At 39.2% G+C, this 22,585-nt stretch overlaps 1 protein-coding gene across 1 annotated transcript in view; it reads right to left on the bottom strand.

Annotated features, from left to right (window-relative positions):
* Window positions 1–9,975: 9,975 nt before the first annotated feature.
* top2b (DNA topoisomerase II beta) overlaps window positions 9,976–22,585 on the bottom strand; it is a 43,124-nt gene continuing 30,514 nt past the window's right edge. The window contains exons 25-36 of the mRNA XM_061741175.1: window positions 22,173–22,264; window positions 21,812–21,967; window positions 20,514–20,597; window positions 19,477–19,671; window positions 19,142–19,268; window positions 18,614–18,772; window positions 17,024–17,249; window positions 16,850–16,932; window positions 14,049–14,141; window positions 12,951–13,082; window positions 12,769–12,860; window positions 9,976–10,487 (exon numbers count right to left, since the gene is read on the bottom strand). Of these exons, the coding sequence (XP_061597159.1) occupies window positions 10,308–10,487; window positions 12,769–12,860; window positions 12,951–13,082; window positions 14,049–14,141; window positions 16,850–16,932; window positions 17,024–17,249; window positions 18,614–18,772; window positions 19,142–19,268; window positions 19,477–19,671; window positions 20,514–20,597; window positions 21,812–21,967; window positions 22,173–22,264 (1,619 nt within the window). The 3' untranslated portion in view covers window positions 9,976–10,307. The remainder of the gene's footprint in view (window positions 10,488–12,768; window positions 12,861–12,950; window positions 13,083–14,048; window positions 14,142–16,849; window positions 16,933–17,023; window positions 17,250–18,613; window positions 18,773–19,141; window positions 19,269–19,476; window positions 19,672–20,513; window positions 20,598–21,811; window positions 21,968–22,172; window positions 22,265–22,585) is intronic.

Here is a 22,585-nt window from a genome sequence, read left to right as displayed (position 1 = left end):
CACCGCTCCGCTCTTTCCCGTTTATCCTGGCCCAAACAAGATGACATTATATAATATTATTATATACCAATACTATAATATTAATATTATATTATAATATTATTATACTTAATATTATATTTATGACATATACGTATCACTTAGCAACCAAACACCGCTGCATTGCATTGTGGGAAGTTTCTGCTTAGTTTCTGTCCATCAATCCATACTAATACATTTCTCTGGAATGAGTATGGATAGCACATACTATTGTGTACGTACTAATGTTTCGGACGCACTAAAAAAATCTCACATACTGTTTTTGTTGCTCATTAGGGTGGAAGTATGGGATTTCGGATGCAGCAAGAAACTCCTCCCTGTCAGAAGCTCCTTGTTTTGACTCCCAGCTGTGACGTTCTCTCTCTGTGCAGAGAGCCTGTGTCAGCACGGACAGAACTCGCCACATCTGTGTGCGTAGCTACTACAAACGTTTCCTGTGGGGGACATAAACTGGCTTACTAGTCTTGTTAAACATTAAAATGCTGTCCATGAACCAAGCATTTGTAAACTTCCAGTCTAATGAGTGTGTATCTGCCGCTAACAGCATAGTACTACCGAGCACACGAGCTCTGTTATGGCCTTAGGAACTGAGCTCCACATCCCACTTTTCTCTTATTTCAGAAGTGTCTTGTTTGAAACAGAAGACCTAAAACTGAAAACCTAACCGCCTGGGTGGGACGATTGTACACTAACGCAGAAAGCACACTGTTGAGTGGGACCTGCAGGCCCACTCTGACCGCTCGCCTTGCTTTTAAGACTCGACAGTATAAACTGTACATAATGATGCTAAAGGAGATTCCAGATTACATGTAATCGAGACGTTTAATCGAAAAAATACTCTTTTTGGATGGCTGATCCAACTGAGCTCTAAATGTCACTGACAGCGAGGTGACGAGTGCGTGACGCATCAGTTCAGGGGTCCCACGAGAGAATAACGTGATCCAAGAGAGTTGCTTCTACTCACAGCTGAGGTTTACATATGATACTGAGCAGTATGAAAAACCAACTTTGTTCCATCCTCTTTAGGGCCCAGATCCTTCACTAGCCTACATGAGCAAGCTGAATGGCTGATGATGAAGTTCACTCATCACAGGGACAAACAAACAAATTGTAGCACTTAAACTTGTTGAATCTTTTAAAATGGAGTTGTACTAGCAAAACTAAGGGCTAACAGCAGGACGGGCCACAGTCCATCCGAAGACACATCAAGTTACAGAGAACAGAGCAAATTGGTACCAAGCAGCTTGGCAGGGATGTTCAGTGGCCGGTTACATGATGTTTTTTAATCGGAATTAATTATTCCGAATTAAATAATTCCGAATTAAACTATTTTCCTTCAAGTTTACATGGAAATAGTAATTCCGAATTGAGGTTTACATGGAAAACACATTTGATCGGCTTTATCAAATTCTGCTTAAGGTCTGGGGGTTGGGAAGGGTTCTGATTGGATAGGGGGCCGGACATCTTTAAGTTTTTACGTCTACCAGAAGAAAACAAACTTACTCGATTAGCAACAACATGGAGGACCACATTATTAGCAACATTTTTGGATTTCTTTTGATTTTATTTTTGAAGCAGCAGCACGACAACATCATGTCGATGATTTTCTTTCGTGTGCTGAGGAGGAGTCTCTATCTGCGAAACCTCCTTCATTTAACTTAGAAACTTTGAAAAGATCACAATTTTAATGTTTCCTGCCATCTGTTCTTTTAATTATTTCCAGGTCCTCCAAGCTATTTATTAAATAAATGGTCTCTGCTCTTGACCACCGTTTACTGCGTGCTGCCATCTTGAAACTTTGTTTGGAAAACAAGCCCAGCGCGGAATATAAGTCTCATGGTGACAGACGGGCAAGAGAACGAGCAGCGCAGAAAGACTGGAATTAATTTAAAGCAGAATGAGAGTATACATGATCGCAGAATTATTCTATTTGGATTTAGAATCGGAATAAACCAGCCACTTACTTCGGAATTAAGTTTAATTCGGAATGGACATTTTCATTAGGAATTAGGTGTTTACATGGTCATTTTTACTCATTTTAAATCTGATTTAATTTTAATTCTGAATTAAAGAGGAATTAAACTTCCCATGTAAACGCACTGATTGTACCTCCAGCCATCCGTCATCCAGAACTGCTTCAGTCTGGTTCGGGGTGCTGCTGGAGCCGTCTGACTCCAACCCCCCGACCAATCGGTGGCCTGTAGTGTGATGATGTCAGATACAGCCGACTCAGCCGCTTAGAACCTCGGCAGAATAGTTACAGAAAAAGTATCTACTCGGCACGTTAGACCCCTGGTGGAGAAGGGGCAAACCGAGTCGAGTCGGGCTGAGTACGTACTAGTGGAAAAGCGCCATAAGAATATCCCTACAGATCAGAAATCATTCGGCAGGATTAGATGACTAAGCATTTTGTCACTTGGTAAATTGTTAACAAAGTTTTGAATTTGCTAAAAAAATAAAAAATAAACAGTTTGAAAACAATTTGTCAAGTTCAGAAATTTTCCCAAGATAATTTACTTAAAGTGAAATCATTTACAAACTCAAAGTCCATTTATATGTGACAGTAGCTAAACTCTATAGTTTTTACTTTTGGAAAGTATTCATATTAACGTATCTTTCCCATGTCTTCACACTAATGCTCAGAGCACTAATACCCTCTGGTGTTAGTGACGCTGCAAAACGAAGACAAACAAAGAAGAGCTCCTCCGTGGTAGTGCAGGTTCTGGTCCTCAAACGCGTTCAACAAACCCCTCTGCAACCCATCCCGACTCAGAAATACAGTACATATCATGAGGGAAGTCAGAGCTGTTTAATACGGAAGAATATTGCATTCACTTGAGAAAAAAAAGATCTGAACTGTTTTTCTGAATTAACGAGATAATTATCTCAGAATTCCGAGAAAAGTTTTAAAAGGTTTTTCTGAATTAACTTGCAAGAAGCTGTCGTTCACTTGAGAGCTGGATTTCATAGAAGCAAGCATGTTCCGCCTGTCCAGTTTAATCCCGTTTTATTTTGCTTTTGTTTTGAAACATTGGGAGATACTCTTGTCTTTAAGTTATATAGATGGGATTGTTATTAGTTTGTTGACTTTGCGCAGGCACCTCTGGACTTTGCGGTTGTTCAGACGGGAAGCAATTTTTTTATTTATTAAAACTTTTCTCCGCATTCTGAGATAATTATCTCGTTAATTCAGAAAAACAGCAGATTTTTTTTTCTCAACTGAATGCAATACGCTTCCGTAGTTTAATGCCTTTTTTTTTTCTTTTTTTTTTAGCACATTTGAATGTGAATAACAAAAAGAATGACATGCATTGTTATGTATTTACATCTATTTCAATTTCAATGTAACATAAGAAGCGTTCTCCCTCGGCCCCCTCTGTGCCGCTCTCCTGGTGAGAGATGAAGGGAGCCATATTGGTGTTTTTTTCTTTCTTTCTTTCTTCTTCTTCTTTTTGAAGATGGAAAACCTTCACAGCCGAAGAATGTCCACAGCCACCCCTGAAGCATCAGGCCGGCTCTCTGGCATGTACATGCAGCAGGAACTGTTACTTTTTCCTTTTTGAAACTTCACAATGCTGAATTGCTCTCGTTCCTTTCTGTTGAATGTTGTACCGATGTTACTGTAATGCTCTACTATCTAGCTCATTGCAGAGATGTTATATAAATGGTGTGTGCTTTGCAATCCACTTGGCAGCTCTGTGGAAAAAGATATTTTGTTATTTGTCCTTGGAACAGTCAATCCATCTAAAAAACTGGAACATGGTAAGCTGAACTGAACGTTACAGAAGAGTATTAGGGCCAGGCAGGAGAAAAATACAAATAATATTTTAGAGGAGGAAGATTTTTTTTTCATTACGCACTTCGAGAAAAAAGTCGAAAAGTTGTGAAAAAAGTCGAAATGTCGAGATTAATGTTGAAGTACAATTTCAAGAAAAAAGTCGAAATGTTGAGAAAAAAGTCGAAATGTTGAGAAAAAAGTTGAAATGTTGAGAAAAAAGATTAAATGTCAAGATTAATGTTGAAGTACAATTTCGAGAAAAAAGTCAAAATTTTGTGAATAAAGTTGAAATGTTGAGAGCCAAATTTCGACTTTATTCTTGTAAGTGCACAATAAAAAAAAAATCTCCCCCTCTCAAATATTTTTTCTCCTGCATGGCCCTGATACTCTTCTGTAGAACGTCCAGATCGTACAAATGGAAGAAATGGACAACCAAGTCGCCTCAGGACCAGATAATACAGACACATAGCAGAGCTGCGTCCCCTAACTGACAGCTGTTAAGTGAACAGGTTAACTAATATACAAGGGTGTGACCGATATAGGGTTTTGAAAATAATAGATCCATTATGATCAGAATAATATGACAGTAATCAGTATAATGACCAACATTTTTCATGAATTCATTCAGTGTGAATATAGGGAGGGAAAAACCATTCTTGGTTTGAGTCTGTAGTTTGTAAAGTGGTTGTGTTTAGGCTTTACTGTATGCAACATGACTGGTTTTGTTCATTTTCTTGTTGTATATAAAGACTAACATTCTGAAGAAAAATGAATTCAAAATATAGTGGAAATGTGAATCATTGATAAATGATATCTTAGAGACATCGTCCTCCATTTTCACCAACATGAGTCAACTGCAGCTAAAGCTCGCTGTGCACCGCGTTTTAGCCTTTAAGACACGCTGTGCTCTTAAACTGATGGCTACACTATTACGTGTGTGTGCTAACTAACAATTTTGTGTTTGGATAAAAACATCAACAATTGTGATGACAATCTTTTTATAGAAAAAAAATAGTAATACAAACAACCAGTTCAATATGTATAGGGCCATGCAGGAGAAAAAATATTTGAGAGGGGAAGATTTTTTTTATTGTGCACTTCGAGAAAAAAGCCGAAATGTCGAGATTAAAGTTGAAATTGTATTTCAACATTAATCTCGACATTTCTACTTTTTTCTCTTACCCTTAACGTTCCACTCCAAGGATGTAAGTTAGTTAGTTAGTTACGGCTTCTGCTGCATAGCTGTCAGTCGCTCTCCTAACTGGATATGATGGGCCAGAGGAGACTTTTTTCTCGAAATTGTACTTCAACATTAATCATGACATTTCAACTTTTTTCTCGCCATTTCGACTTTTTTCTCGAAATTGTACTTCAACATTAATCATGACATTTCGACTTTTTTCTCGAAGTGCATAATGAAAAAGAAATCTTCCTCTAAAATATTATTTGTATTTTTCTCCTGCCTGGCCCTAATACTCTTCCGTAGTTCAACATCATAAACTATAATTGAGAGGGAATTTCTTGAGCTCCCTCACACTAAAGTGGAGGAAAGGACTTATTGTCTGTCCATGACACCATCCTTTACAAACCATCAAACCACACGTTTCTTGTTCATAAACATTATTGGATGGGTGAAACCATCACCACAAGGTTGCAATAAGCGTCTCTAAAGCAGCATAGAAGAATGTTAAAATATCACTTTCAGTTTGATTTGATTTGAATGAGTATTTGATTACTTTTTGGAAGCGTCACATCTCTGGCGGTCATCCATCCTTACTCTGGTAAAAACCAGCCAAAGTGACTTTGGACTGCCATGAAGGTCATCTCTTACAACAGCTGTGTCTCTTTATGGCACTGTTTCACACATGAACAATCATGAAAGCAGCTCAGAGCGCTAGCGTTCGTGGCAGAGACTCCAGAAAGCCTTGTTCCAGCACAGACCAAGAGCGAGAGCAAGCAAGAGACCAAGCAAATCTCACTTTGTTATAAAAGCCACGTAACGTCCATGTCCAGTTTAGTTCTCTGGTGCTGCGTACATTTGAATCATTCCTAAGTTACTGGTGGCACAATAAACAAAATGCAGTTTCGATTTTTGATATCAAACTATACAAGACGTTAATTAACAGTTCAGAATGATCCTAATCAAGTTTGGACTATGCTCCATCATTCTTTTCCTTCCTTGTTTGCATGTTTGCAGCATTAAGGCTGCAAACCAACGCAGAGCCTACGGCGTTGCCATGACGCCGTCGTGAACCCTTCGGACTTCTCCGTCACTCCATTTCTCCGCGGTGCAGTACCCCCACAGAGCGCTAGGGGGTTGCGTTCTTTTCCTGAATGGTTTATCGTTGTCTCTAGTTGATTCTTTGTTTAGCTTGTTTAGCTGTTTAGCTTCCGGCTTTTCCGGTCACAGTGAACAATGGCGACAATGAGATGGAAATTAGCTTTCTACTAAATCTGGTGTGCCCATCTTCTCGTTTCTTGTAAATGATCAATGCAAGCACATTGCAGTCACTAAACTACTAAATAAATAAATAGTATGGGAGGCCATTGATAATTTTCTGTCCGTGTACAATAACAAGATGATTAAAAATGGCGGGGATGGCGCAGTCTGGAACCGGAAATGCGTTGCTACCAAGCAAACCAATCACAGCCCTCTCGGTCTGCGTTGGGTCTGCGTCGCCTCGACGCGTAGTTACATTTTTTGGGAGGTGCACGTCAGGCTACGGCGTAGGCTACGGAGAGACTCCCACGTAGCCGTCTACCCTACGGCGTAGGCTCTGCGTTGATTTAACGCAGAACCATAATTCAGCCTTTACTCTTTCTTTATGATACAAAACAACTCCCACCTGTCTCTTTTGTTTTCAGGTCACTAGTCGGTGCAGTTCCATGCACCTCTTTGATAAAATTGCACAAAAACTACTCTGGTCTTGTCACGATGGTCCAAACTCATTGAAAACAGTCTTAACAAAGCCAACACTACTGCAGCTGCATGTCATCCCTATCTTCCCACATTTCCTGCATCTCTTGATGCTCATTGGTCCACAGTGTTTGCTCAGATGACTGCTAATCATGGAAATGTTAGGGCTGGCTAAGGTTTTAGAGCTGTGAGAACGTAGACCTGCTCCGTCAAATACTCAGCTCCAAGTAGCCCACACAGGTAAAAGCTAGCAGCTAACAATCAGGGCAAAAAGGAAAATCAATATTGTGCTTTTGTTAAACACCAAAGAAGCCCTAGCAGTCCCTCTCAACAACCATGTGGAGTCATGGAAAATGGATTCCCTGCTTTTAGCAACTGTGACAACACTGAACATGTACGGAAGAGTATTAGGGCCAGGCAGGAATTTCGAGAAAAAAGTCGAAATGTCGAGAATAATGTTGAAGTACAATTTCGAGAAAAAAGTCAAAATGTTGAGAAAAAAGTCAAAACTTTGTGAATAAAGTTGAACAACAAGGTTCAAAATACAAGAATTGGCTTTTTATGATATTGATTTGAAACACACATCACACATATGCAGTTGCATAACTTCAGAAACGTACCCTTAACGTTCCACTCCAAGGATGTAAGTTAGTTAGTTAGTTACGGCTGCTGCTGCATAGCTGTCAGTCGCTCTGCTAACTGGATTTGATGGGCCAGAGGAGACATTTCCACTTTATTCACCAAATTGTATTTCAACTTTATCGACATTTCGACTTTTTTCTCGAAATTGTATTTCAACATTATTCTCAAAATTTCGATTTTATTCACGAAATTTCGACTTTTTTCTCAAAATTGTATTTCAACATTATTCTCAACATTTCAACTTTTTTCTCGAAGTGCACAATAAAAAAAATCTTCCCCTCTCAAATATTGTCTCCTGCATGGCCCTAATACTCTTCCGTAGAACATGACATGAGCACAACCCAGAAAACTTCTCTGAAACACTTGAGAGCCACATATCGGTCTAACCCTGTATAAACACAGCAGCCACTGGCGCTCTGTATCGGCCAGGCCTGAAGGTGTTCTGGATGAACCAAACCTTATCCACCAGTACGAGACCACTCATCAGCTAACATGCAGTGTTGTCTCACTGCTTTTACACAAAAGACATGTTTCCATCTCACTGGATTAAAGGGATGAAGGGAGCAGGGACCTGTAGATCTATCCCATCAACCCCTGCTGGCGTCCCGCAGGGTAAGTACTAGCTTGGGACCTTCTTTGAGGCATGAGCCTTGGTTCTCCATTTTAAATATTGTCTTTGTATATTTACATATGCTTTTTATGTTCATATACTGTTTAACTTTACCCTGAACTGCCCTGGCAAAGTAATAAAATATATTTATTTTAAAATGCTTCTGTCTAATCGTATTACTGAGGCATTGTTCCTGACATGTACAGGTGGAGCTTAAATTCTAGTTGAGCTAAGCGTACAGGTTGTTGTCATACTGAATGTCCAAAACAGAAAGAATCTAATAACTTTTGTTTATTATCAATTTGGATTTTTTTTTTTCTATCTTGCAACTTTACTGTTATAAATTCAGGAGTGTGGGCTTGTGTCATAGGGAGGTAAAACAAAGAAGAAGCCAGGAACATATAGTCAGCTTGAGCCGTGTGCGTTGTACGGAAGAGTATTAGGGCCAGGCAGGAGAAAAATAAAAATATTTTAGACGAGGAAGATTTTTTTTTTCATTATGTACATTATGCATTCAGAAAAAAGTCAAAATGTCGAGAAAAAAGTCGAAATTTCGAGAAAAAGGTCAAAATGTTGAGAAAAATGTCAAAATTAGGATATTGATTTGAAACACGTATCACACATATGCAGTTGCATAACTTCAGAAACGTAGCCTTAACGTTCCACTCCAAGGATGTAAGTTAGTTAGTTAGTTACGGCTGCTGCTGCAGAGCTGTCAGTCGCTCTCCTAACTGGATTTGATGGGCCAGAGGAGACATTTCCACTTTATTCACCAAATTGTATTTCAACTTTATTCTCGACATTACGACTTTTTTCTCGAAGTGCACAATAAAAAAAATCTTCCCCTCAAATATTCTTTTCTCCTGCATGGCCCTTATACTCTTCCGTAGCCAGGGACAACTGCTTTACATTGTGCAGAAATGAACACGGTGTAAATACATTTAATAGCTATTGAGCTTGTGTAGTTTGCTTTGGGAAGCTCGTACAAGCGGACGACCAATGACACCAGCACAGACGTTAATGAAGCTCTGAGAGCTCCAGTCTCCCCCGAGAGCGCTGTCGGCCTCCGTCAACAAGGCTTCAGTTCCTGTTACACTCCTGATATTTGTTTCAAAGCCTGTGCTCCTTGTTGCTGCTGCTCAGAACAGCTGCTTCCATCACCGCTTTCTTCTGGAGTTTGACCTCTTAATGACCTTGTCCTCCGTCTGTGATTACATTTCCATGCAGTCAAAATTGGGGTTACGGTAAATATTCCGGTTACTGAAATATTCGGAATAATCTGTTTCCATGCGTGAGCAAACAGGGTTATCCCTGTATACATGGTAATTAATCATTTGGGATATCTGGATCAAACCAGCGACGCACGGAGAACGTCATGACGCAAGTCCCGTCATTTCCACTTCTTCTTCCTCTATCCAAATCCAAAACAACAATAACAGCAGCACGGCGGATAATGAACCGCCCAGTAGAAGTCGTTTTGTTTCTTGGCCCTGTAGTACGTCTTTTTCAGCATCTTCCAGCGGTGCTTGATCTGGTCTGGCGTTCGTACAAATCCTGCTTCAGGCAACCTTTCGTTCACTTTTTATAAATCTGGCTATCCCGGTACTTTCTACCGTCTACAAATGCAAAAATGTTCATTTCATTACATTTATGAAGTGATTAGTCTCCTCCTGGTCTTGTGTTTCTCCATGTTTATAAGAACTTCCTGGACTCAAAAGAGCAAGATTCCTTGTGAAAAGAACATGTGTAGAAAACAAATTCCTGTTCTTTTTGATGGGGATATCCCGTTAGGCGTATACGTGACCAAATATTCAGGTTAGAAAAGGAGTAACCCAGGAGTCATTTTCAGGTTTTTAAAAACCGGAATATGAGCAAATTCCAGTTATTCAAAGGGGTTATTGGTGTTTATATGGTCGTGCAAAACCGGGATATTTCTGGTTAGAAAAGGGTTATTGACTGGATGGAAACGTAGTCTGTGTCACACAAGAGTCAGACCAGAACACCGTTGGACATTTCATAGTTTACTTTCAACTTCATGTTCAAAAAGTTACATAGTATCTTAACAATTAAAATGTGCTAAAGAACAACGCTCTAACTCTCTAAAAGCTGCTTTGGACAAATACGTAACATTTCAATGAGCATTAAAAAAACAAACTTGTATATGTATAAGAAAAAGTGTAAAACACCTACACATTAAAAATCATTAAACATCACCATTAATGAAAAGAAAAATGAACAATAAATGTACAAAAGTCGGGGGACACAGGAGAAGGGAAACTTCCATACAAGTGAAGTGTATTTAAATGTGACCAAGGCTTGCTTCAATCAAACATGTCGTCGTCGTCTTCCTCCTCCTCCTCGTTATCCGTTTCGTTGAAGTACTTGACCTCCTTCCGGGCGCGGCCGGGCCGGTCGCGGGAGGCAGCGCCCTTAGCGCTGAGGCTGTTGCCGTCGTCCTCCTCCTCCTCCTCCTCATCATCGGACGGGGGTTTCTGAGGCTTCTGCACAGAAACACATGTACGCCTCATTATTGATCACCATCTCTGCACCAGACCAGTTCTTTCCAACATCAGAGAGGGCCACAATCACAAAATTAGGGCTGGGGGTCGATTCAAATGTCAAGAATCGATTCGATTCGATTCCAATTCAGAATCAAGATTTGATTCGATACAATTCAATTCCGATATCGATTTGGGTTAGTGTTATTAAAACTGTTTTTTGAGCTGTTGCATGAATTATATGACTAGTATATTAATACTAGTATTATATTGGCCACGGTTACATGATGTTTTTTAATTCGGAATTAATTATTCTGAATTAAATAATTCAAAATTAAACTTTTTTCCCTCGAGTTTACATGGAAATAGTAATTCCGAATTGAGGTTTACATGGAAAACACGTTTGATCGGCTTTATCCAATTCCTCTTAAGGTCTGGGGTTTTGGAAGGTTCTGATTGGATAGGGGGGCGGACGTCTTGACGTATTTACGTCTACCGGAAGAAAAACAAACTTAGCCGCTTAGCTGCTACAACTTTGAAAAGCTCACAATTTTAATGTTTCCTGCCATCTGTTCTTTTAATTATTTCCAGGTCCTCCAAGCTATTTATTAAATAAATCGTCTCTGCTCTTGACCACCGTTTACTGCGTGCTGCCATCTTGAAACTTTGTTTGTAAAACAACCCCAGCGCGGAATATAAGCGTCATCGTGACAGACGGACGAGGGAACGAGCAGCGCAGAAAGACCGGAATTAATTTAAAGTGGAATGAGTGTATACATGGTCCCGGAATTATTCTATTCGGATTTAAAATCGGGATAAACCAGCCACTTACTTCGGAATTAAGTTTAATTCAGAATGGACATTTTAATTCGGAATTAGGTGTTTACATGGTAATTTTTACTCATTTTAAATCAGATTTAATTTTAATTTGGAATTAAAGAGGAATTAAACTTCCCATGTTAACGCACTGATTGTCTCTTTGCTTTGTTCTGCTCTTTTACTTATTTTTTCTTTTTTCTATACTAATTTTTATGTAGTATTCCATCAACCTGCCCAGAGACTACAGGTGGAAAATAGCAAGCTGCTCCAACCTGCACAATGCATATTCTCTTGTACAAGATTAATGTCTCATTGTGCACTGTCCCTGTTTTGAAATAAATAAATTACAAATTGCAATCAGGACAGGGGGTGTCATGGTCCCCCCTACCCCCTTTTGCTTGAAAATTACCCATTTTAGCATTTTCTTCCTGCACCAAACGTGATAACAATATGCCCAATAACCAAAAACAAACAAAAAAACTCCACATCTCAACATATCACAGCAATATTTAGTTTAACATCTGCACTTTCAAGACAAGTTGAAACACTCGGCGATGCCGTCTCTCGCTGCTACGTCATCGTAATGCTGGATTCACACTGAAAGTGTCAAAAATGGCCTGTGGAGGCTCGGGGCGCCTGCATCGCTGCTGGTCAAAGTCTGTCGACGCCTGCAGTGGGCGGGGCTTCAAGCTGCACTTTACTGGAGTGAACAAAGTGCATATAGTCTACATATATATAGCTGCACATCTTCAGTTTCCTATTGCACCATGGATCACAATTTGGAAAGCCTACTTTATATTTTAGCGTTATTTCCGCCTAGATAAGAGTGATTTTGAGTGAGTTTGTGTATGTATGTATGTGTGTATGTGTATATATATACAGTGTGTATATATATATATATATATAAAATTTTAGACAAAGGGGTGAGAGCTAATAAGCTATGCTTCTTCTCACTCCTTTTCGAATATGTCATTTATTTTCGGTTTTTCTATGCTTTATTATTTTGCTTCCTAGCATATTCGGAATAAACAGTACAGTACAAACAAGTTTGATGCTCCTTAACAACTTTGGTCCTGGATCAACATCAACCATCAGAGCTGTTGGTCCCGGTGAAGCTGCAGTCTGTCTGCAGTGAACACTGACACACCGGGTCGGAGTGGACTTGGTCATGATGTTTAAACTGTGTTTTGTGATTAATAAGCACGGTTTTTATTGTTTTGTGTTGGATCGATGTAGCAAATAAAATCGGTTGGCCCATCCAGCTCCTCAACCATCAGTTACGTGTTTACATGAGCAGTTCAGGTAAAACGGCAGTCAAATGACGCCTATGACGCCTTCAGTGTGAATCCAGCATAAGGCGATTGATTTGGATGTGGGCCCACTGCCGTGTCTGTCAACTCCAGACGGTTTACCTTTGCAAGTAACTGTCCAAAAATATTAAAGATGTCTAAACACAGATACTCACTTTAGCAGAAGGAGGTTTGGGTGCTTTTTTCATTGGACTGTACTCGTCTTCAGATGCAGAAGAGCTCTTCCTCTTCCTCCCCCGGCCTTTGCCTGCGACATGATAAAATGTGGGGAATAAACTCAGGAATAATAGTGGAATGTATGTGTTTATTTCTAACTCTGAGGAGAGGGGGGCTGTACCTTTGAGAGCTGGTGTAGGCTTCTTGGACCCGGTGTCAGAGTCAGAGTCCCAGATGGATTTATCTGGTTTCTTTGCTTTTGGTGCTGGTGGTTTCTTAGGTTTGGGAGCTGCATCTGAGGGCTTCTTAGCCGCTATGGATTAAAATGAAAACCCTGGTCAGTACTTAAATCACATCTCACAGGAACAAATTGTATTACCAATAGCGATATTTCATTATGGCAGCTCTATTTTGTTGACAACAAAATATATAAATGCCTCTAATGTCCACCGTTGTGTGATTGGCATTTTTGCCTACCGTACATTTGTTTACATGCTAACTGTGGCCCGAATATAAGACGACCCTGATTCTAAGACGACCCCCTCGTTTTCAAGACTCAAGTTTGAAAAAATACTTTTTAACACCAAATTCAATTTTTATACAGAAAATAATTACACTACATCTGAAACAAATGATTATAACAATATATTGGAGAGAAAAAGCATGTTGTTTTGCCTCATTCAAACCATCATCTTGAAGTTTGCATCATAACTTCTCCTCTGCTGCCGGTTAACCTGCCGATCTTCCACCCACTTTTCTCCAGATTGTCGCTACGTTTCTCCATCTTCTGTTATCTCTTCTCTTATTTTCTTCTCTTTTCTTTCTTACCGCTATTTTTATTTTTATTCTTCGGGACAGGGGTTTGCTTTGGCCTGGGGAGTTAAGTTCAGCATTCGCTTTAAAGATATCTGGCGCCATCTAGCGTTGTGAATGGGTGTAATGTCTAGACCCCGAATGGAAGACGACCCCCACTTTTTCAGTCTTATTTCAATGCAAATAACACCGTCTTATATTCGGGCCAATACGGTAGTTGACATTTATAGGCAGGATATTTGGTTTGAAATGATAAATAATGGTAGTAATAAATGGCTACAGTGTGCACCAGTAACATTTACTGTCCACGTTAACCCTGCACAATGTTACATTTGTGAGGGGTGCACACCTCGCTGCGTATGACACATTATACACTGTTGATTCAACAAAGCAGCAATAAAAGGTCCCATATAAGACCGTGTGCAGGCTGCCGTGCTGCATTTCATCCTCATCCACTGGTCATCACCTTTCTTTGCCGTTGGTGGTTTGTCAAAAGCCGAGCTGCTGGTATTAGTGGAGAACATGGGGCCGTTATCATCGCTGCCAGACTTGGACCCGTCTGCAAGACAAACACAAATATGCGTGAACCTGCCGTCTTGTCTGGACCGGTCCCAAACAATCAAAGAGACAAGCAGATCATCTAAATGTGTCAGATCTAAATGTCTTCTTAATGATGCAATGAAGAGTAGGTGGATGGAAATGCTGTTTGATGTAGCTCACTCAGGTTAACAATTAATTAGGGCTGTCAGTTTAGCACGTTAATTAGAGTAATTAATTACACTGCTAATTAACGCGTTATGAAAATTAACGCAATTAATTATGAGTGGCAAAATGCGCAAGCATTTGAAATTTGGCCCATTGAGGGACCCGTAGGCCACTTGGCAGTGGCAGGTCACTTCCCTCCTGCTGCTAGTCAAACAAACAAAGCAGGGTGACAGACGTGGACGACTCAGGGGAGCGAGGCCAGCAAATCTTTGCTAGGGCTTTTGAACGGCAAGTTTATGTATAAAAAGAAAGAAGACGGGACTATCAACAAGAACGCGGTGATTTGTACATTTTGTAAAAAAGAATCTTCCTATCACCGGAGCTGCTCCAGCCTGAATTATCATTTAAACGCTAAACATGTCCGGACAAGTTCCACTGTAAACGTTACAGGTACTAGTGCTTGAATTGCTGTTTTGAGTCAGATTTAGTTTTAATTTTGAATCGAGTCTGCTTAAGTGCCTATTTGAGACTCAGCCTTATTTTATTTCTGATGTTTATTTATTTAACTGTATTTGTATTGCATTTTTGAATAATGCACCTGGCCTAATAGGTTTGCTGATGTGCTTGAGCTTTTTCTTTTGAATTTCATTTACGAAACACACTTCACTAAGAAAAATGTGGATTTCAAATCTTCTCTTCTTAGTGTATTCAATTGATTAATGCAATGTCCTAGAATTCAAATTCTTTATTTGGGGACCTTTATCAGATATGAGATTAAAATGTAATTAATTAGATTAATTAATTATAAATCCTGTAATTAATTAAATTATTTTTTTAATCGCCTGACAGCACTACATTTAAATCAAAAACGGGTTATATTTAGTTGATTTGCATGTAACGCAAAGATTCAAATCGTTCCCTGTCACATAATCCAGGGTGTAAGTGTTTAAATGCTACTGCTGCAGTCTGATGTGGATGGATCCAACTGAAAGTCTTTTGGAACATGACCCAGTTGCTCGTTTCCAAAGCCAACGTCACATGGCCATTACTGGAAGACTACACAAAAATGCACTTGAGCAGCGTAAACAACAACAACGTGGAGGAAGCACGAGAACACTGACTTTGATGAACTGTGCATCAGCTGTTATGCATCTAAATTCTGCTTTTAATACTTTAATAATGCTGCCAATGTGAAGAAGAAAAGTATTTATAGGAGTAATCTGCAGCCTTTTCAGTTGTTTTCACACGTGAGCAGATGTTTAGTATCCACTCCACTAATGACATCAATAATAAATCAGTCAATTGTTAATCTGCTTTTAAATCACTTCATTTCTTAAAGGTGACTTACAGGCCTTGTGCAATTTAATTCTTTTTATTTAAGTTTTTTTTAATTTAAACTCTTTGGATTCTAATATCTATGTTTCAACATTTAGATACATAGTTCGTGCTTGGCTTTTTCTATTTTATGTAATATGCAGCAGAACAATCATTTCTCTCGTTTCTTTTGGACTGAAATGCCTCATGTGAACCTTTGAGTTGCTTCCGAACTTTACTGTGATCAAGTCTAGTCTAGTCGCTAGACATTAAAAGGGGGACTTATGACAAGCACAAAAAAAGTGTTGTTTTTTTCCCCTAAGAGCTTATGTGGAGGATGGAGATGCATGAACTATTTAAAAAAAAAAAAAAAAATGTTTTCCTTGCAATGCAAGACATTTTGTATGCCATAAATGGCCCCGGTTACATGATGTTTTTTAATTCGGAATTAATTTTTCCGAATAATTCAGAATTAAACTATTTTCCTTAGAGTTTACATGGAAATAGTAATTCTGAATTGAGGTTTACATGGAAAACACGTTTGATCGGCTTTATCCAATTCCGCTTAAGGTCTGGGGGTTGGGAAGGCCTGATTGGATAGGGGGGGCGGACCGGAAGTTACGTCTACCGGAAGAAAAACAAACTTACTCGATTAGCAACAACATGGAGGACCACATTATTAGCATCCTTTTCGGATTTGTTTTGATCTATTTATTAAATAAATCGTCTCTGCTCTTGACCACCGTTTACTGCGTGCTGCCATTTGAAACTTTGTTTGGAAAACAAGCCCAGCGCGGAATATAAGAGTCATGGCGACAGACGGGCAAGGGAACAAGCAGCGCAGAAAGACCGGAATTAATTTAAAGCGGAATGAGTGTATACATGATCTGGAATTATTCTATTCGGATATAGAATCGGAATAAACCACCCACTTACTTCGGAATTAAGTTTAATTCGGAATGGCCATTTTCATTCGAAATTAGGAGTTAACGTGATAATTTTTACTCATTTTAAATCGGATTTAATTTTAATTCTGAATTAAAGAGGAAATAAACTTCCCATGTAAACGCACTGAATGTGTTCAGAATTTGAATGGGAAGACTCTTCGGGGATCGTTCAGTTGCAGCTTGTAACATCCAGCACATATGCAGTGAAAAGTGTCAACATGAATGAGGATAATGAATCCTGCAGGCTCTTCAGAGTGAGTGCACGTACTGTTGCACGTACTGTTGCAGGACTGACACTCACCACTGTCATTGCTCTTTTCAGAGAAGACTGACTTGGATGAGAACGTGCTGGTTATCTCTCTCTTTTTCGATACGGGTGCAGACCTTTAAAGAAGCAGAAGCAAAGCATTTCTTTTAACATAAATAGCTGCACTTGGGCTGCAGCTACTGATCACATGACAAGATGAAATCCTACACAGGCTTCTGTTTGGGTGGAGGGACGGAGTCTTCGTTGTCCTCGTCCTCGTCCTCGTTGTCGTTCTGCTCATCGTAGCTACGGTCCTTGGCGTGAGAGAAGCTGAAGTCATCTTTCAGTGACCTCACTGAAATCACGTCGTCATCATCTCCATTCTCCTCGTCGTCTGCCTCCTCTTCCCCCTCTTCCTCCTCCGAGAAGTCAAACGTGTATTTTGGCTTGGAAGCTGAAAGGTGAGAGCAGAGTCTGTGTCAGAGCAGAGTTTTCTTCCCAGGTATGCAGCTGCCTGTACTGATGATTTGTGTTGCAGCTGGGTTGCATCAGACCGTGTCATCAGACACTTGGAGCTCACGAAAGCTAATAAGTCGTTTTTGCCCGCAAGCAGACAGAAGACAGAGCACATCGTCAAGTGAAATACTACGAGTCGTGCTGTTCAGGCCTTTGATGCCAACAGCAGGTGAAATTAAACTATTCTGGTGCATCAAAGGGAGGGCGGGGGGGTAAAAATGATCATGTCTGCTGTTTTGAGCAAGTCAAACAGATTTAAAAAACAAAAATTCAAATATTTAAATTATACCCCCCCCGATTATTTTTATAAGAAAACCTTTATACTGTATAACAGTGTTATATAATGGCGCTTTTCCACTAGAACCCGACTCGCATCGCCTTGGTAACGTGCCGAGTAGATACTTTTCCTGTAACTATTCTGCCGAGGTTCTAAGCGACTTCACAGCGGGTTACGCCCACTGAGTGGCAGAAAGACTGAGTGGCAGCGTAAACTTTCAGTTTGAGCAACTGGAAAACATCTAAAATGGGAAAGAGCTGTTGTGTGATCGACTGTACTCATAGATTTAACAAGAAATCAGAGTTATCGTTTTACAGACTGCCGAAAAATAAGCTTAAGAGAGACAAATGGATCGCTGTAATTCACAGAAACAACTGGATTTCAGGCACCAAAACGTGGATTTGCGGTTCCCATTTTGTATCAGGTAATGTTGGATTTTCGGGTAGCTAACGATAAACGGTCAAATCATAAAGTTCGGTGTCCTCATTACTTTAATTTCGCCAACAAATCCTGCCTTGAAGTAGGACCAAGCGTCAAGACTTTTGTATGCCTTCAAGCTTTGCTTCGTGTATTTCCCCCGCGTAGAAATTAAGTACATATAAATATCAGGAAATCGATTCGTGGCCAAATATTAATGTCCATGGACCACTGGTTCTTAGGGTAACTGTACGGGTCACTGTCAAGTCCAACTGCCTTTAATTTAAGCCCATAATCGGCTGTTATTCCGTCTTCTCCACTAGTTGCAGCTGTTTTTGCTGATGTTTTGCCACTCAGTGCGAGTAAGGGGGCTGGTCCAGTGGGGAAGTAACGTCAATGCAGACCCTCTATTGAAGGTCATTACAGGACATGCATTTGTCAATTGTGAGGATGAGAGACTGCAAAAACTAGAACACACAACTTCCAAGTTAGCCCTTACCCAAGCCAAATTGGGCAAATGGAACCCTGGGTCCATTTTCTGCTTTTTACCTTCATGAACAATACAAATACTGCAGGGTTGTTACTCTTCATGCAACACAGTCCTGTACCTGATGCCCTCTGGGACTTGGTCTCTCTGGGAATAACGGTTTCACTGTTCTCCAAGTCACTTTCCGACTTGGACTCGTCATCAGACCAGGGGTTTCTCTTCTTCACCTTCTTAGCAGAAGCACCCTTGGGTGCGGGTGGTTTTCTCACTCTAGGAGCTCCTGTAACATGGGAAACAAGACTACTTGACTGTTTGCCATTTGATTCAAAGATTGTGAAAAGCATTTTTTTTTTTTTTACAAAAACAGCAATATATAAAATAGTAATATAATAAAATAAAAAACATAATCCTGGGTTATACAAAAACCTCAATGGACAATCATTTATATCTACATCTGGACTCAAATGGACAATGGGGATTGTTGGGAGGGTTGGGGTGGGTAGTATTTGAATATTACAGCCATACTATGCTTGTATTCTCTATAACCTGTAACGCTGTAAACATATGTATATTGCTTCATGTAAAACCAATAAACATTTTTTAAAGAAAAACTGAAATAAACTACATATGTCAAATGAAAAGCACTCACCAGGCTCTCTCTTTTCCTTCTTGACGCGTGGAGCTTTTGGCTTGGCTACAGAGTTTTCTCCAGCTTCTGTCTCACCACCTAAACCATCGTCATCAAACTCCAGCTTCACCGCCGTGTCCGAGTCAGTCTGAGAACACAAAACAACCTTTGACAATGCTGGATGTTTTCAACTGTTTCTTATTATATACAGTTTCTTATTCCAAATCATTTCAGTCTCTTCTTTCTTCCACTCGGGTGCATTGGTGTCATTGTAAAAAATATCTATATGCATTTGGGGAAATCATTTTGAATGGTGGTTCAGGGGGCATCGTTTTTGGAAAAACATACTACATTACCTTTTTCTTTTTGGTCAGTTTCTTGGCTGCGTCTGATTTTATTGGCTGAGATGGAGGCTCGATCCTGCGTCCCCAAGGTGAAGGCATGGTCTCCTCCAGGTTCAACTTCTTCACTTTTGGTTTACCCACTTTACCCTTCACCAGCTTGATGGCCCTCCCTAAACTCTGCTCCTCCCTCTCTTGAGTTTCCACATTCTGACAAAGAAAACAAAAAGGTAGATTTAAAAACACACACACGTCTCTTATGTCACACTAATGCCACAATGTTAAATTTTCTGTTAACAGGATATATTAACACGACCAAGAGAGCACCAGTTAGTAGGGCTGGGGATCGATTCAAATGTCAAGAATCAATTCGATTCCGATTCTAAAGATTCAGAATCGATTATCAAGATTTGATTCGATCCGATTCAGATATTGATTTGGGTTAGTGTTATTAAAACCGTTTTTTGAGCTGTTGCATGAATTATATGACTTTATTATGCAACATATTAATACTAGTATTATATTGATATTCAACAGCAAGTATTGGCAGCTAATGATGCTGTAAGGACCAATCACCTCCCAGAATGCTGATAGAACTGCTTTCAGAAACATCGTGTAGCAGAATTACCAAACAGATCCAGGGCAGCAAACAGAGACAGATGAAATCGGTTTTATTTTTTACCACATTCCATTTTTATTTTTTCCATTTTCGTTTTTTTTAATTTTTGAGAATTTGTTTTTTTCAGCATTTTATGCAAATGTAACCCCAAGACAGTATATAAAGAAATGAAATATAGACAATTTATGCAACTATAACTGAAAACTTAAATGTTTCCATACCTTTAAATATATTTAAAGGCAAAAACATGGCACCAGTTATTCTTGTGTCAAACAAAACATTCATTTTTTGGGCATAAACAAAAAAATACCAAAAGTTGTAATGTAATGATGAAAAAAAAGGAAAAATAATAATTTTGGAATTGTAGAAAGTTTTTCAGCAACGTTGGATACTGAGACAAAACCAAAAAAGGGAAACAAGCACAAAAACTTACATCCAGCTCTTCCACAAAAACTGCCAAGTCATCCTTCCACAGATCCTCTGATGATTTCTTCTGCAGATCATTAAGCTCACTTCTCTGGAGAAGTAAACAGACACATTCAGCCATCGGACACCTACAATGTATTTGCATTAACAGCATGCCAAGTGTAGTCAGTTAGTGATGGGGTTCCTATTCCTATTTAAATAACAAGGCTAGGGTAGTATATCAAATATATATATGATGATGAAGACGATATATATCCTCCTCTCTTGGACAAAACCAAATCAGCCTGAGAACATGATCTAAATTTGGAGTTGGAAGAGGGGATGTGGGAACGCTCTCTGGGGCGCATTCATACCACCTCTTTATGTTAGACATTGTTTGATTCAATTCAAAATAATACATCGTTTGCATTTCTCGAGAGAAAAAAATGTATCCTGATGTTGACTCTACTTGTATAAGCTCACCTGGAGCCTGCCTCTATTGGACATATGTTTTGGGGATGCCAGTCTTTGACAACATTTTTGAAGAATATTTTCGATGCCTTCTCGATTATAATTATTGAACTCAATCCTATGACTGCTATATTTGGAGTTTTCATGGATGATGCACCAGTTACATCTCCTCAAGTCAATTTTATTGCATTTTCTTCTCTCATAGCCCAGAGACTTATCCTCCGCAATTGGAAATCTGACAAACCCCAACATTCACGGAATGGGTCAAAGATGAGATATATTTTATACATTTAGAAAAGCTCAGATACAACCAATTCAAATCTCGCCAAAAATGTATAAAGGCTTGGTCCCCTTTCTTAGAATTCGTCCTTACGCTGTCTTTCGATGATGTAGCTTAGCATTTATTTTTGTCATGTTTATAGTGTTACTTGGATGTGTGGAAACCCTCAACTGTACTACTAACTAACAGATGTTTGGACTAATGTGTAACCCTTAACCGTCCATGTGTTATTCATCTATTTATTTATTTTATTATAATTATTATCATTATTATTATAATATTTATGTATTTATTTTATTTTATCTTTATTTCCTTGTTTATATATTCAGTTTTATTTCTATTATCTTATTTGTATGTGGGAACCGGGGAGGGTGGGATATATGTGGGGTTGTTTGTCTTAAAAAATATTGAAAAATCTTATAAATAAAGTTATAAAAAAAAAAAAAAAAAAACAATGCTAAACAAATACGGCTAACTTGGTTACGAAAACCACAACTATGACTGATGGGATGGTGAATGAGAAGATAAAGCTAGTACAGATATCAGTTGATTAGCAAAAAATATATGAAAAATACCTTTAGGTCCCTTTGTTTTAGTAGCTCTTCAACCTTTTCTTTAGTCAAGCACCACAGAGGCATGTTGAGAATGTAGTTGAAGTTTGGCCCTGATGTGGAGCCAGAATCCACCGAGCCATCGCTGTCATTGCCGTCAGGGTAATCTTCTTCTTGAGCCTGTCAAAGAAAAGGAAGATTTCTATCATGGAGCAAAAATATCACTTTAATATTGGCCTCACTACTTTTTTGCCAAATGTAAATATTGCCATGTTGCCAGGTGTAGGAGGACTTCTTCTTGAGAATCACCATAGTTAGATGTTTTCAATCTTTGTGTGTGGCAGCATTAGTGTTTGCAGATTAGTTCGATAATAATAGGTAGTACCTTCTCCTGGGCCTTGACCCAAGCAGCAACTGGGTCTGATTCATAGCCTTTCTGCACTAACATGCGGATGAGTTCACGCTTGGATTTGTTCTCTGAAAATAAAAAGAGGGTTAGAAAAAAAACACTTCTGTTGCACAAGGAGATGAACACTGAAGACTGGATCTGAAAGGGAGATCTATGCAAATGGTCCAAAGTTAAGTTTGCATCAAAGTATTTAAAAACAAAGCAAAGTTAATAGATTACAGTGAAAGCCGACTGTTTAATCTCTCAAAATGGTATAATTTCATTTTGTGATTTAAAAGTTTAACTGACAGAACTCTTTTTTTTTTTTTTTTTAGAAAACCCTAATGTTTTGGAAGATTTTTGAGCGGTGCTTTGCTTTTGCATTGCTGTTCAAAAATACACTTAGGTCT

This window comes from Cololabis saira, chromosome 15 (assembly GCF_033807715.1).
Source record: "Cololabis saira isolate AMF1-May2022 chromosome 15, fColSai1.1, whole genome shotgun sequence".
In the NCBI taxonomy this organism is placed as follows: domain Eukaryota; kingdom Metazoa; phylum Chordata; class Actinopteri; order Beloniformes; family Belonidae; genus Cololabis; species Cololabis saira.
Note: the sequence above shows the minus strand (reverse complement) of the source record. Positions and strands in the feature narration are given on the sequence as shown.